Raw genomic sequence first — 15,463 nt, 5'->3', positions numbered from 1 at the left:
ACTGAGCCTGACTCGCAGCTGAGTCTAACTCCTCTCCCTGATAACCCAAGCCAGGTGGTGCCACAACCCTCTCCTACTCCTTGATGAAGGAGCTGAGCTCTTTACACACCTGGTCCTTCCCCTACACCCTTTCCACCCACCCTGCCCCTCCACTCCGTGCTGGTCTCAAGCACAGGTGGGAACATGGCAAAGCCAGAACAAGCATCTCTCAAAAAGACGCAGCTTTGCCTGGAGAAGAAATTGAAGGGAGACCCAGCTTCCCTTTCACTTGGGTGATGTGTCTATGGAGGGAAAGAAAATTCTCCCTTCTCTTCTCCCCAGCTGAAGCCAAGAGCAACACGAGCTCCTCCTTCCCTTTTAACCTGCTCTAGTAGCTGCGCTTTGCCTTGAGCAGTTTCTGTGCAGCTTTGGTTGTTCTCCGTGTTGCTATGATGCTTGTGAAGATCCTCGACTTGTCCTGCAGAGAAGATGAGGTTCAGTTGGGGTGGGGGTGTATGAGGCTGGCTGCTGCTGACCGTTGCAGGATTCAGCCGATGAAAGATATGCCCAAATATACAGAGCAGAAGGCCAACTCCAGCACACTGTTCTCATAAGCTCCTGTTGGAGCCAGTGGGGAAAAGTCAAACCTAGTTTAGGTACTGATTTTTCAGCCTGAGGTTTTCCATGCAGTTACTTCAATTAATGTTATGCCAGACCAGACTGATTTCTGAGCAGGACAGACTCGGTCAGTACCCACATGAGGCAACTGGTGTATGCAAGTGTGTGGCCAGTGGCTCTGCAGGCTGGCTAGTTGGTTCAAGTTTCTCCTTCCCAATCCTGTACGGAGAAGATGGTGGGGTCTGTTTCTGCAGTCAGAGGTATTGCAGCATGTAGGATCCAGACCAGATGGCAAACCACGCACCAGCTCTGAGCTGAGAGCGCTTTGTACAATGGCACCAAATAACTGACACAACCTCGGGAAAACCTTAAAATCTGCAGACACCAGAGATGGCCAACAGTAAATAAAGAAGTGAGCAAGTTGGCAGCAGAGAGCTCTGGGAGACGTCCCCTGCTTTCCAAATGCCACCTGCCTTCCTGATGCAGCTGAGCCAGTACAGCCTCCTACATTTGGCTCCCTCCCTGTGGGGCCAGGACATAGACATCACGCTCTCTGGTCCAGCACAAATACAGCAGGTGTCCTACAGATCTTCTCCAGGACCTCTCTCTCTCACAAGTCCCCAGTACCTCCCTAGCTGTATCTCCTTGGTACTGCAACCCAAGCAGGTGGTTTTTAGCAGGGTCCTGCTAAAGTAACTTTGGGTGGGGTCCCGGCAAGTAACTTTGTCACTGGATGCTTCCCAATCTGCAGATTTAGCAAGTGCACATTCTCCTCCATCATCCAGGTCATTAATGGAAATGCTGAACAAAACCAGACCCGGAACAGTTGTCCCTGAACTTCATTCAACAGACCCCTTCCTTTTCAACAGTGAACCATAGATAACTCTCTGGGTATAATTATCGAATGGATTTTGTACCTACCCAACATCCCACCTACATCATCCTTAAGAGCCACTTAAATGGCAGCCAGGGCTCTTCTTCACCATGCCCTTACCCTGTCATAGAGGAAAATCAGATTATTTTGACCAGATTCTGTTCTTGATGGGTCCATACGGCTCCTGCTCATCTCCAGTGCTTACAAGTAGTCATATTATTTGTTCCAGCATTTTTTGGACTGTGGGTGGGTGAGGGGATTTAACTGTCAGCAGTTCCTGGCTTTTGACCCCAGTCCCCATTTTGAAGGGGGGGTACAAAGCTTGCATTTTACAGTCTTTCCATGCCTCACTGTCCCCCAGTAGTTCTCAAAGATAACAGCAAATATTTCTGGGATTGCTTTGCGTGAAGTTCACCACGCCCAGATGGTCTGAAAAATTCCCATTTACCTAAATACTCTCTTACTTGCGCTTTCCTTATTCAAGGCCAGTATTTTAGCCCCCAACACTGGCATGGCTTGTGCTATCCATTTCCTCATAGCTGTCTTTATCTGAAGGCTAATGCAAAGTGCACCCAACAGTTGGGTCTCCTCAGTGGCTGCCGTCAGCGTTTCCCCTCTCTGCTGAAAAGCAGCACACCACCGTCTTTGGCTAGTCTCCTACCGTCAACACAATGGGGACCTGTTCTCTGCCATCTCTTGCTTGGTGCATGCTAGCTTTTACCAGGGTCTCTCAATAGAGCTCCAAACTGCAGACTGGATGTGAGCATCCAAGCTCCTGCTGGAGAGACTAAAAGCTGGGCTGAGGTAGATAGAGAGCTGTAAGAGGCGGCTCTAATTTCTGTCTTAATCGCCTTGTAGGACCTGGTTGCAGCCAGGCACGGGAAAGCCTGGGGCGGGGGGTTACGTTCCTCACCGCCCGCAGCAGCGCTGGGGCCAGACCCCCGCGGGGCGAGCCGGGCTGCCGCGCCGCAGCGCGCCGGGAGCGGGCGGCGTCCCCCCCGCCAGCCGGGCCGGGCCGGGCCGGGCCGGGCCGGGCCGCCGGTGGAAGCAGGTGAGGTGGTGTCACCTAGCGGCTGCTAGCACCCAGGGCAGCCCGGGGCTGGCCCCGCCGCTCACCGCCGGCGGCAGCGCCCGGGCAGCGCAGGGCTGAGGGGTGCCGCGCTCCTGCCCGCGTCCGGAGGAGGGGAAAAGCCTCCGGAAAAATCCTTCGCCTCTCCCGGTCCCCGCCGGCTCTCCAAGCCCTGCTTCACCGCTTCTTGCAGCCTGGGGCTCCGTCTCCTCCTGCTCTTGAAGTCTTTCCCCTCTGCAGCGCGTCCCCCGCCCGGCCTGCGCCGGAGCTGCAGGGCTGCTCTCCTGCACCCCGCGTCCGCCCCACATCCCTTCAGCCGCCCCTAAGCCAAGCTGCTCCGGCTGCACAGGGGTCCTCAAAGGCGCCTTCAGTGGGGACCAGGGCTCCCCCTGAGCAACAACTCCCGCACAAGAGCGGCAACTAATTGCTGTCTGTGCCCTCAAAGTAAAAAAATAACAAAAAGAGACAAAAACTCAAGATACATCCCTTCCAAAACAGGCCTGCCAGCTATTTCAGCTCACCAGCAACACGTAACAAAGACTTTTCTCTTCTTCACAGAGTACCAGGAGGAGTCATTTCCACAAAGCTTCAGGGAAATAGCACTTACCTGGGGAAGGACGCCGTTATTAGCTCCCCGAGCCCCAGCAAGCGCCGTCACTTTCCTCACACCCACAGCTCAGCACTCCAGACAACTTGCCAAACAGCAGCAGCAGCAATATAAAACACGGGAGAAATCAAAGTCTTCCCCTGCCTAGGTCTGGGCAATTTATTGTTATTTCTTGTTTAGCCAGAAAGAACAGCAGGGCGAAGGGGCTGATGCTGGGCCCACGGCGTGCATTCCCTGGGGAGGGCATAGGGCGGGCAGGGTAAGGCAAGCCCTCCTGGCAGCGATGGAAAGGGGGTACCCTCATTCTGGGAGGAGGGATGTGGCCATTTGAAAAGCTGCAATGCCTCTTGGAGGGGGAGAGAGGGTCCCTGCAAGACCTTCCTTCTGCTGGGATGATTCCTGTGCCGTGGAAGATACTTCCCACCCCAGCAGCCTGCACAGATGGACCGGCAGCAAAGAGCTCTTCCAGAGATAAAGCCTTCTGGAGATGCAGAGCCCTGCCTCCAGTGCCCTGCTCTGCACCGCTGAGCAGGGCAGTTCCAGCAGAGCAAGGGCAGTTGGGCAGCTGACCTCATCCCACAGAGCATCACCTCTGAAGCACCAAGACCACGGCAGGCAGTTTAGGCGGACAAGAGCAACTGTGGAAATACAACTTCTTCAATGCTCTTGTGCTTGCGGGGATGCCTGGTGCAGCTGAGGGAGCGCTGTTGCGGCAGCCGTAGGCACATGTGAGGAGAGAGCTGGAGGCTGCCTCACCGGGACCACGGCTGTCACAGAAAGTGCCCCAAATAGCACCATGCAGGAGAGCGGTCACCCCATTACTCCCATGTGTTCACCATCCCCCCTCTAAAGAGAGCTTCCAAACATGGAGGCCAGTTTATCCCTCTTCCCCAAACACCATCACCTCAGCTGCCTGCTTCTGCACTTCCCAAAGCCGGGGAAGGTGCTGCTCCGCTCCTACCCACCACACTGGAGTGGGTAGTAAAGTCCAGAGCGGGAGCCCTGCTCGTCAGGGAAGGCTGGGCAGGGCACAGGCTGCTGCCATCTCCCGGGGTGGGAAGTGCAGCCCACAGCCCTGCGGCAGCTTTCCAGCCCACTGCCTCAAAAGGCCAACTCTCATTCACCAGGTAGGAGCCACCACCCACCCAGAGGCACGGGCGCTGGGGTGCTCCTGGCCAGACTCAGGCTCCGAGGCTCGTCTTGGCTTTATGAAGCACAGTGCCTTCGAGCAGCCACACGCTCAGTTAGGATGGTAAAACAAAAGCCTGATTTTTTACCATCTCCCTCTCATTTCTAGTTCCCTGGTGGTGAGCAAAGGGGCTTGGGCAGCAGGACCAGCTGCTGGTGACTGCAGAAGGGGGAAGCACAGAGGGACAGAGCCTGTGGGACACCTCGCTGTTGCTAACCCTCAGGAAGACGCAGGATCAAGATGGAGAAAGCAATGCTTCTCTCACAGTTCAGAACAAAGGTCAGGTATGAAAAAGGCATCAAATAAATCAATATATACATGACAGCATTTATTAGTCATTTTTACACATCACACAGTGGCAGACGCACCCTGAGAGGAGCTGGCTTTTGGACCCTTCTGCCTCCAGCCCGCGGGGCTGGCCCTAGGGCTGGGACCATAGGCAATGTCTGACACGTTCTGCAGGGCAGAGCTGGGTCCTGCTCAGCTCCCAGGATCAAGTTAAATAGACTGTTTAATATCGTACAAGGGGCACACCCTGGATAATAGCCATTAGAGTTGATGGGATTCAGTTCCTTGCACCACAGAGGAGAAGGGAGAGCCCAGGCAGAGCCCCTCACGTCTCACTGGATAACCCCATCGCCCAGAAGCTCCTTTCAAGCTGGATCACCGGTATGAAGGGCAACATTTCAACCTGTGTCTGCCAGTTCAGCATTTACAGCAGATCAGGTAAGGCACTAGTCAGGTCATTGCTTGGACTCAATTCACAGCCTTGGTGTTGCTGTACGTTTGTGCTCCTATGAGCAGAGGATGGGATTTGGCTGCAGGAGGCACCACCGCTCATCTCCTCACCCAGGGCCCTCCTGTGGAGCTCCAGGGAGTGTGTGGCACTTGGGAAGGACCCCACTGAGCCCCTGCTGGGGCTATGGGTCACAAGCTCCTCCCACGGGGTCCTGTCAGCCTCCTGCTACCAGCTCAGCCCAGGCAGATGCCAGTGGGGACAGCACTTATCCCAGTCCCAGGGGAAGGGAGCTGAGGGAGGGGCAGGGACTGAGGGCCAACATCACTGCTACGCTGGTAAAGCCCAAACTGGTGTAAACTAGGGAAGGGAAGCATCCCGGCAGGGCTTCACCTGCTAGCCAAGAAGCTTGAGGCTCTCATCCTCTGTTTGAGGACACAGGTTACTTTTGGGGTTGGAAGAGGCTTCTTCTGGCCACAAAATGCTCTTTAAGCAGCCCCTGTCCCCACAGATTGGTGCGAAGGGGTCAGTGCTACTCCAAGCTAGGAGGAGAAGCTGAGGCACAGAGATGACAGGGAAGACTTGTGCAAGGCCGTGGTACAAACGTGTGACAAGGTTGGTCCCAGGGCACGTGAGTGCCTTGGCCCACGTCCTGCCCTCCTAGTACCAGCATACAGAGGCAGAGTGGGATCTTCATCATGGCCCAGAACCAAGAGGGTCACTGAATGAGGTAGGGAATGGTTCCTCCTCTCCCTACGTTAACAGGGTGAGCCTAAAACCAGGCAGCATCATATTGGCCAGAAGAAGCTGCTGGTCTGAAGGGGAAGAGCAGCTCTGAAGGAGCCTTACAAGTTTGGTTCCAGAATGAAAAAGACGTTCTGTTTCCCCTCCCTACACAACCTTAAAAAACAGCAGGGATTCTCCAGTTCAGTGCTGTTCCCACTGGCAACCTACCGGGGCTACCCCGCACACAGAGTAGCAGCAGGTTTGGGCTCTGCTCTCCCGCTCTCCCCCAGAATTGGGGACCATGGAGTGGGCAGTGCTGTTTCGAGAAGAGTTTCCTTACCTTTTCCCAAGGAGAGACTTGGCACATGCAGGATCCAAGCAGTCCCTGGGAAGGAGGCAAGGCACAAGGCAAACCCGAGCGATGCAGAGAAGAGGAAAAAGCAGAACCACGGCTCTGAGGTCTCCAGCCCCTGGCCACCTCCCCTCTCCTCCTGCTATCAGCCTGCGACAACCCGCACCTCACTCTGGCATGCCACCCACTGCAAGGCAGACACACCAAAGGCCAATGCGCAAGTTAATCTGAAGGCTGTTATCCAGAGTGACCTCCTCCTAACCCCCATCACACCTGTCCCATCAGGCATCTGAGCTCCAGACAGGAGTAAAAGTTTCCCCTTTCCCTCTCCCCCCCCTCCACCCCAGTCTCCTCTTCCCTCCCTGGTTTTATTCCCCCTTTGATTTCTGGGTGTTCCTCAGGTAAGTCTTGAAGAAGAAGTTGCAGAAGAGCCCCAGGAAAGTGAAATACGACAGGAATGAAAAGAAAATAATTGTCCAGGTGGTGTGGCAGACGTTATCCTCCATCCAGAAGATGATCAAGATATTCATTATTACATATGCCAGCATCTGCAGCATCTGTGAAATGGTGATTGCCATGGCAATGAAGCGGGATACCTTGAAGCCTGCAGCTCGCACGGTGTAGTAGGAGTACATGACAGCATGGATACTGAAGTTCAAGACTGCAACCCAGCCGCTGCCAGCCACCATATCCTTATAGCTATACCAGGTCAGGACCATCGTGGTAACGTGGTGGTACCAGTGGAGGAAGATGAGCTGCTTTTTCCGGAGAACAATGAACACGGTGTCACCTTGGGTCAGGGGAGAGGTGCATTGTTAGTCAGGTAAAAGCACAGCAGTTGCGCAAGTTTTCATGTGAGGCAGAATGAGCGAGCTGCAATGCTGAGGCCATTATGTGGCTTGATCCCACCAAAACCTTGGTTCCCATCGGAATTGTCTGTATTGATAAAGCCCATGTAGGCACCTACCTGCTGGCACGTTTGTGGTACAAGAGCCCCTTGCCCCAGGCTTGCTTACCTAGCTCTACCTACACAGCACTTCAGACCAGCTCTTCTGTAGTTTTTTGGATGGAAACTGGGTGGAAAGCCCAGCCCTCCCCTGCCTGCCTGCCATCCCCTTGTCACAGTCATCCCAGTGCAGAATTGCCTAGTCCAGGTGCTGGCCTGGGGATCAAACCAGAGCGATAACATCAGCCTGCAACCCTGTGGAGACAGAGCATGTCGTCTGGGTTGAGCAACAGGGAGAGAGAAAATGAGTGACACGTGCAAGGCTAGACAGCCCTGTTCTCCGAATAACATTTGGGCAGAGACCTGTAAAAAAAACCCTACTTGTAAAAGCAAAGGAGTTACGAACACATGGGATAAGGAGACGTTTCAGACTCACCAAGTTCCAGGAGTTTGCTCAGCACGAATAAATAGGTCCAAAGCTTGGAGATGGGGTGGACGTAGAAGGACGGACTACACACCGATTGCTTAAATCCCTTGGTAGAGAGGATGAAGGCCATTTGCTTCCAGACCCGATGGGCCCCCATGGCACTGCAAGAAAAACAGAGGAGAGCTGAACACTGTGCCCAAGGCTTCACCAGAGCCTCCGACAGCTCTGCACCCAAGAATGTTTAGCTAACTCCACCTCGATGCCCAGGGCAGTCCTGGGGACATCTAAACAAACTGTTGTCTTCTTAGACTTTCGAGCAGGTTTCAGCCCCCTGTTCACTGGGCACAGGCTTGCCCAAGACCTCTTGGCCAGGATTTCAAACACACATATTTCTGCAAGACAAAGCAGGGAAGGGCTGCTGCCCACACCAGAACAACAGCAAGGCACAAGGAGTAAGTAGGTTGTGAGCCACCAACATGGCCCTTTGGCTTGCCTGGCACCATGCGGCAGCTCCTGGAGGATGGCAGCACCCACGGTCTGAGCAGCAAAGAATGCTCCCTCATTACACCCCCTGCTTCCACTGCTTGAAGAGGCACTCAAGAGTAAGAGCTGCCATGTCTGGTCAGAAAAGGGGGACAATTGTCCTGGTGTCCCATCTCCTGACAGGGGCCAACAGTGCATGCCCAGGGAGCATTTACAACCTCCTGTGGCAGGCAGTTCCTACAGCTTATGAGAAGAAACATCCCTTTTTCTTTGTTATCAACCTGTACGTTTCATTCGCATGAGCTTGTCTCCGAACAGACCGTGAACAGTCATGCCCTGAACCCCCCTTTCCCACAACTTGTGATTTTACAGACCACTGCCATGCCCTACCCTCACAGAGGGCAACCAGCGTCCCTCAGACTTGACCAAAGCCAACTTGTGCACGTAGGCAGAGACACTCCTCTGGAGTTATGGAGGCAGTAGTCTAGTTTTGCTCTCTTCCACCAAACAGACTGAAAAGGTGTGGAGATGAGGGGAACGTTGGAAAATTGACATCTGCTTGTTTAATTACAGAGCATGGGCTGAATCATTCTCATGGTCACTGCAGGAAACCAGTACCGTAAGACTGGACAGTTTGAAAACAGATATTTTAGATTGATCTTCACATCTTGCATGGCTGGGGAGGGGGGGAAAATCAGAGCTAGAACCTGGCAGTAGTACCAGGCTGTTCTTAAAAGATGTCTCTAAAAAATGGGCAGGAAAATAACCCTGTCTTTGTACCATCATTCTCCTGCCATTGCAACTACTCATTCTTTTTTCCCCTATATAAAAGCATACTGGAAAGACAACCCAAGGACTGGTGATTGTCAGCAACTTTGATACATTCAACCAGTTTATGCTACCGGCCAGAGAGGACCTCCCAGCCTCTTTCATGCTTTTCTTCAGATTTACAGTAAGAAAGGTGCTTCTGTGAGCGTACCAGAATTTTTCCCCACCTCCTACACAACAGGGTTAGAAAAAGGTGGGAAAAAAATCCCCAAACATCTCAATTTTTAAAAGTAATAGACCTCAAATCAAACTTATAATTATCAGGCACCCTTTGAACGAGGATCTCTGCTCTTGCAGACTTCACATTCAAATCTACCCACTAATGATTTTCAAGCACAGTCCCCAGTGGTCCTTCTGCAACTCATTTGACTTGCTGGAGTATTTCTGGTGGGGAACCAACCACCTGTATGAGCAGCTCGCTTCCCCTTACGGGAAAGGGCCTCCAAGGGGAAAAAAACATTTATTTCCCTAATGACATAGTGGATACCCAGAACTTCCTATAAATCCATTCCTGAGGGAAGGTCTACAGCTGTCTCCGGCTTTAGCAAAGGCTCTTACCTGAACAAGGCCAGACTGAGGGACCACAGGGTCAGTGGTGCTTGCAGTTTGTAGCCTCTCCGTTCCTTCATGAAATGCTGGATTCCAAAGATCAGGATCACATAAGCCACAGCAAAAAATAAAGACTTGTGCCTGCAAGTAGAGGAGAGGCAGCAGTCAGGGGAAGACCCAGGCTGACCTAGTTCCAGCCGGGCTTCTGTAGAGCCAGCAGAGCGCTCTCACAAGAAACAAAAGATCTCCCATTCTCATGTTAAGGTTGGGCTTGGTCACAAGAAGCCTACCCTGACAGCGAGCAGAGCTGACGAGGAAAAACCCTGGGGATTGCAGAAAAGAAAGCGAGCTGTTACATCGTGGAGATTTCCACAGGACCCTGATGGGACGAGGCGGGATCTGGTAACCTGCGAGCAGGGTCGCGAGCAAACACATCAATGCATTTTATCCACTTACACATGATACCCTACAGGCAGAGGATGCTCTTTGCCTAAAGAGGCCAGTTGCACCAGAAAGCTAGAGCCTCAAGGGCCATGTGTTATGTTCCACTCCTTTCCAAGGCTTTGGGGCAGCACAGCAGGGCTGAGCGCCCTGTTTGCCGGTGCAAGGGCTGCGGTGGCCATCTGTGGCTGCTCCTTGCCCTCTTGCCACATCACAACCTCCCTACACACTGCAGCACGACCTCAACCACCGTTTGCTCTGCTCGATGTGCTGCCGCAGCCCTTCCCTGACAGCCGCAAGCGTGCAGCCGGCACCTGCACCATCGCTGCAACAGGAGCCCCCCAACCTCCTCCTCCTTGGGGCTGAGGACCCCAGGCCCGCTCCGCTAGAAACAGCAGGACCCGACCAGGCTACCCGGGGTCCGGGATGCACCAGAGCCGCAACCTCCTCTCCTCTCACCAATTCTGCCTCATCCATTCCCTAGCTTCCCGGACGTTGAAGTTCTTCTCGAAGTCGTACTCCCCCAGTGGCTGCAGCTCCGACGGGTCACAGCTCAGCTCCATGTCGAGCATCCCCGGGAGCGAGCCGAAACGAGCCGCTCCCCTACCCCGCACCGGTGGATACAGTCCCGGGGCTGAGCTCCGCCCCGGCATCGCACCGGGGGGGGCGGGACCGGGAGCCGCCCGGCCCGACCGGAGCCTCCCCCCCGTGCCCGGAGGCGGTGGGCACGGAGCGGGAGGCTTCGGTCGCCCCGTCAGTCTGGGGGGGGGGGGGGAGGTCCTGCCGCCCGCTGGGTACCAGCCCCATCCAGCCCAGCTCACCCCCCAGTAGATGGGCAGGGTGTTTCCAACACTGTCATCAACGGCAGGCAGAAACACCCTTACCCCGGCTGCGGTTAGCTGTTGCGTCTTCTTCACCATAGACTGAAGCATCTGGCCACTGCTGCTGGGGACTAGACGGGCTCTGGATAATCCCCTACTTAAGTTCCTGCAGATGAAAATGGCTACGGAATAGTCAAAATCCCCTGAACACAGCATATCTCATTGCACCCTCCGGTCACTTCACTCAACTTGGTGTTTCACCCAAGTATCATGTCTTTACACACGTCCGACAGGAACATCCTACAAAGCTCACAGACTTGGGTGAGGGTTTTGCTTCATGCAGACGTCACTGCACCTGTACACAAGTCACCTGCTTAACTGCTGCCTCTTCAAACAGGAGGCAAACATCTGTCCAGATGAGACATTTGCTCTGTATTCTACAAGGCAGCAGTGGGAGGTCATCAGGAAAGAGTCTGACATGTGGGAATGAAAATCCCCTGGTGATTTTTACACCATCCCTGACTTACACTCCCCATTTTCCAGAGCACTTGCAAGTTTCTCCAGAAAGGCCAGCTTATACGTTTCTTAACAGGGTTTTGCCACACCCTGCACAGGGACAACACCCTGTACATAGCATGGGCTCCCACTGTGCCTTGCACAGCTCTCACCTTAGTATTCCCAGCTCCCAGGAGGTCCTGCCCTGACTGGAGGACTGCAGCTCAAGGACTGCACAGAGTCTGCTCCCCATCGCTCTTCCCTTCCCCCTCCTGCTTGCATCCTTGGCAGAACCAAGCTCCAATGCTTTGCTGAGTTTTCCTGCGCTCCAATCTTTAGCTGCCCTGGTGAAAAAAAAAAAAAAATTGGGGCGGTTATACTACCATTTTCAGAGGAAAAGCCTTTGCTAGTGTGTGACATGAAAGGACAGGGCAGAAAATGCTGCCCATTAATTTGCTGCTACACAGGACCTATGCTGGAACCGCTGCATCCTTTACACTCTTCCACTCCACGTAGGTCACGCCAACATCATTTCCCTCTAACAGCGGTGACCTTAATCATCCTTAAGGGAAGTATGGGTGATGAGATTGCAGTCACACATTTATAAAAGGCTACCCTTTGAGCTGAAAAGGGAACATTACCAGATCCAGTCTTGTTGACCGTGGAGCACTCTGTGAGCAGATGCCCTGAAGTTACACTACCGCAGGGTCAAGATTATCTCATGGCATAAAAGAGGCTGTACAGAACAGTCTGTAGAAGGACTGAAACGCAGTGGATGTGTAGGGGGAGACAAGAAAGCAGCTACACTAACTAGGACAGTGGCAAAATGTTATCAGCATGGGGAACAGGGGCAGTGTGGCCACCAAGGTCTTCACTTGCTCATTGGCTAGCTGGCTCTGTAGCTGTACTGTCACCAGTTACCTACCTGCTCCACACAGGTGGGGACATGGAAACAAGGAGGCATAGTAGTTGATTTTTAAAAATTATTTTATTCATTTTAATTCCAGATAGGATATGCCAGTTCAGGCTGGCCTTAAATAAGAGAGCCCTGACAGTCTCTGCAGGACAAGAGAGTGCGTGCACAAAGCCAGCCTCGCTCGGACAGACCCACGCTGGTCTGAGCTACACTGCCGTCCCTACCAGTGCCCAGGCCAGCCAGTTTTCTGCACAGGAGGCAAGGCTGAGCAGGCCAAGATGGCACATAACCACCTCCAAATCAGTTTGTCGTACTGCCTGTGATTGTTACTTGTGGTTTACACATCAGAGCACAGTGGAAACCATTGTGGGATCTCCTTGCACAAGCACTGCAAGCTTTCATTAAAGCTTAGGATAATGCCCTGATTCCATATGTCCCTCTTGACTGCGGAGAATATGATATCATACATAGGCCCTCCCAGGGGCAGCTTCTCCACCACACTGACCACACTGTGAAAACAAAGAACAATCCCTGTGTTCTCGATCAAAATATCTTTTAACCCTTTTGACGCCAACAGAGGTGGCGTGGCAGGTAAGCCATGATTTTGTTACACATGCTGCAGTTTGGTTTAAGTAGGTTTAAGAGGTGGGAAGAAATGGTAAGGATAAGGAAACAAACTTCCTCTCCTGGCTGATTCCCTAACTTTGGAAAGCAACCTCGGTTTAACACATGTTGCAGCAAAGAGCTCGACAGAAGATGCTGGAGGTATTACGCTGGGCTGTTAGGCTTACATTCAGCTAACGCAAAGCTTATGCCCACATAAGTGGTGAAACACTGGCCCAGGTTGCCCAGAGAGGTGGTGGATGCCCCATCCCTGGAAACATTCCAGGTCAGGCTGGACGGGGCTCTGAGCAACCTGATCTAGTTGAAGATGTCCCTGCCCAGGGCAGGGGGGGTTGGACTAGATGACCTTTAGAGGTCCCTTCCAACCCAAACTATTCTATGATTCTATAATAAACTCTAGATGCAAAAGCTGATGCAAAATGAGGTATTACTTACATTTTCTGACACTTCAAATGTGGGCAGCTCTGAAGAGCTGTTTTTAAAAAGGGCAACAGCAGGTAATGCAACACAATAAATAGCATAGCTGTGTTGTGGTTTAACCTCAGCCGACAACTGAGCACCACCCAGCTGCTCGCTCACTCCCCGCCCCCCCGGTGGGATGGGGAAGAGAATTGGAAGAGTAGAAGTGAGAAAAACTTGTGGGTTGAGATAAAAACAGTTTAATAATTGAAATATAATAATAATAATGTAATAGTAATAATACACAAAAACAAGTGATGCACAGTGCAATTGCTTATCACCCACCCACCGATGCCCAGCCAGTCCCCGAGCAGCGGCCCCCCCGGCCAGCTTTCCCCAGTTTATGTACTGAGCATGACGTCCCATGGTATGGAATGTCCCTTTGGCCAGTTTGGCTGTGCCCCCTCCCAGCTTCTTGTGCACCTCCAGCCTTCTCAGTCGGTAGAGCATGGGAAGCTGAAAAGTCCTTGGCTAGTGTAAGCATTACCTAGCAACAACTAAAACATCGATGTGTTATCAACTTTCTTCTCCTCCTAAATCCAAAACACAGCACTGTACCAGCTACTAGGAAGGAAATTAAATCTATCCCTGCCGAAACCAGGACAAGCTGTTCGAAAGCCAAAGCTCCAAGCACATGAACATGCACATTTCTGCATAGATTGAGGCCTCATAAGCACCAGTCTGCAAAAGACTGTTTATAGCTGGTTTGGGTAAAACCCAGGGAATGGGCATAACTTGTTCCAAAGAGAGGGAAGAGCTGCAGTGCAAGCTCTTTACCGTCAAAGGTAGAGAGCTTCAGTTAGTGGTGTAGGCAGGAGGTGGCGCTGACTCAGGGCTAAGACTCTGAGATCTGTGCGGATTTACCAATTTGTCTGCATTGCCCCTCTTTCTCAAGTTTAGCTGTAAACCTTCCTCCCAGCCACCATGACACAGGTGCATTTCTTGGGAGGTGGAACAGAAAACAAGGAGGGTAAAACCCAGCAATCAGCGGAGCTGCAGGAAGAGCTGGGGGAGACGTCGGCCCCATGATCAACGCAGTGCTGGGTAAACCCTGAGCCTGCCTGGAGCTGAATTCGGCTCGGTGCCTCACAGGTCTGCTAGCACAGGGGCACCCTCTGGCACCAGTCACCAGAGCTTGTGACACCATGGTCTCCAGCAAAGGGGCTCTCAGCTTTTTGGCCATTAGAGGGGAGCAAAAGCCCGTGGAAGTGCAGGGAGGCATCACCCACGGAGCAGAGCCCTTCACTCCCCAAAAGCAAGAGCAGGCAGGAGGCTGGCTGTGCTCCTTCCTGAGACTCCTGAGCTGTTAGCTCTCCTCCCCTGGAGAAGCAGGGCCCTCAGACCCAGGGAGAAGAGAGGATTCCTTGCTCCTTGCAAGCAGTCCATCTGTCTTCCTTCTGCTTCCCCAGCCTCAGGTCAGCTGCTTTGCCTTGCAAGAGTCACCCAAATAGGCTGATACAAACAGTTTAGGTTCAAATTCTTCACAGTACCAGAGGAACTAGTCCTTCCTTGCAGCTCCCCGAATGGCGTTTGACTGGCAGTCATTAAGAGACACAGCTCAGCAATAATGTCTCTTCTTTACCCTGGCAAGATACAGCCGTAAGAAACAGCCCTCACATCTGTACAGTGTTTTGGCATGGTCCTTCTGAAGGATGTGTATGATGATCGAGAAAGTTGGACATTTTAGAACAATTTTGCATGGAGCTAGCCAAAGTGTTATCTCCTTGATGCATATGTACTCTAAAAGATTGCTTCTGGGGAACACGCTGGACGGGACGGCCTTCCCCCTGCCAGGCAAGACAGTGTTTCCCAACAGGACAAAACCAAAGCAGACCCACTAAATGGGAGGATGAGGACTCTCAGAAGGGACTACTTGGAGTCCTTACTAGTGCACCAAGTTATATCTTGCTCTCTGACCTAGTTGCTCTTACCACTGTGAAACATCTCCAAAGAGAAAATAACATAAAGGGTAGCTAATGTCCTAAGGGTTAAACAAAATGATGGTGACATCAAGAGCTATTATGACAAAGATGTCACAATCTGCAATCACCCTTTGGATGAATGCTATCACAGCTCTAAGCTACGGGTTACAAATCCCATGTGAAACACCAATGGTGGAAATCACCTCTAAGGAGCTTTATTGTTGGCTTTGTGGTAGCATGTACCATTTACAAAACCTTTTGTTCTTTGAAGCCTGTAAGTAGGCCAACTGGTTTTTGGAAACGGTGAAGAAGACAAGTGCACTAAGTGAGCAGCTGGGATTTTGCCTAGCGTTGTTACGTCTTCAAACTTTGTTCTGAAAACAACAGTTGAATACACATGCA

At 52.4% G+C, this 15,463-nt stretch overlaps 1 protein-coding gene across 1 annotated transcript; it reads right to left on the bottom strand.

Annotated features, from left to right (window-relative positions):
• Nucleotides 1-6,518: 6,518 nt before the first annotated feature.
• Nucleotides 6,519-10,396, bottom strand: ELOVL3 (ELOVL fatty acid elongase 3). The gene is made up of 4 exons (XM_076338065.1): nucleotides 10,284-10,396; nucleotides 9,393-9,524; nucleotides 7,533-7,684; nucleotides 6,519-6,940 (listed from the first exon to the last, which is right to left on the bottom strand). The coding sequence occupies exons 1-4, from the start codon at nucleotides 10,394-10,396 to the stop codon at nucleotides 6,519-6,521; spliced, it is 819 nt and encodes a 272-aa protein (XP_076194180.1).
• Between the last annotated feature and the right edge of the window lie 5,067 nt (nucleotides 10,397-15,463).

This window comes from Aptenodytes patagonicus, chromosome 5 (genome assembly GCF_965638725.1).
Source record: "Aptenodytes patagonicus chromosome 5, bAptPat1.pri.cur, whole genome shotgun sequence".
Taxonomy (NCBI): Eukaryota; Metazoa; Chordata; class Aves; order Sphenisciformes; family Spheniscidae; genus Aptenodytes; species Aptenodytes patagonicus.
Note: the sequence above shows the minus strand (reverse complement) of the source record. Positions and strands in the feature narration are given on the sequence as shown.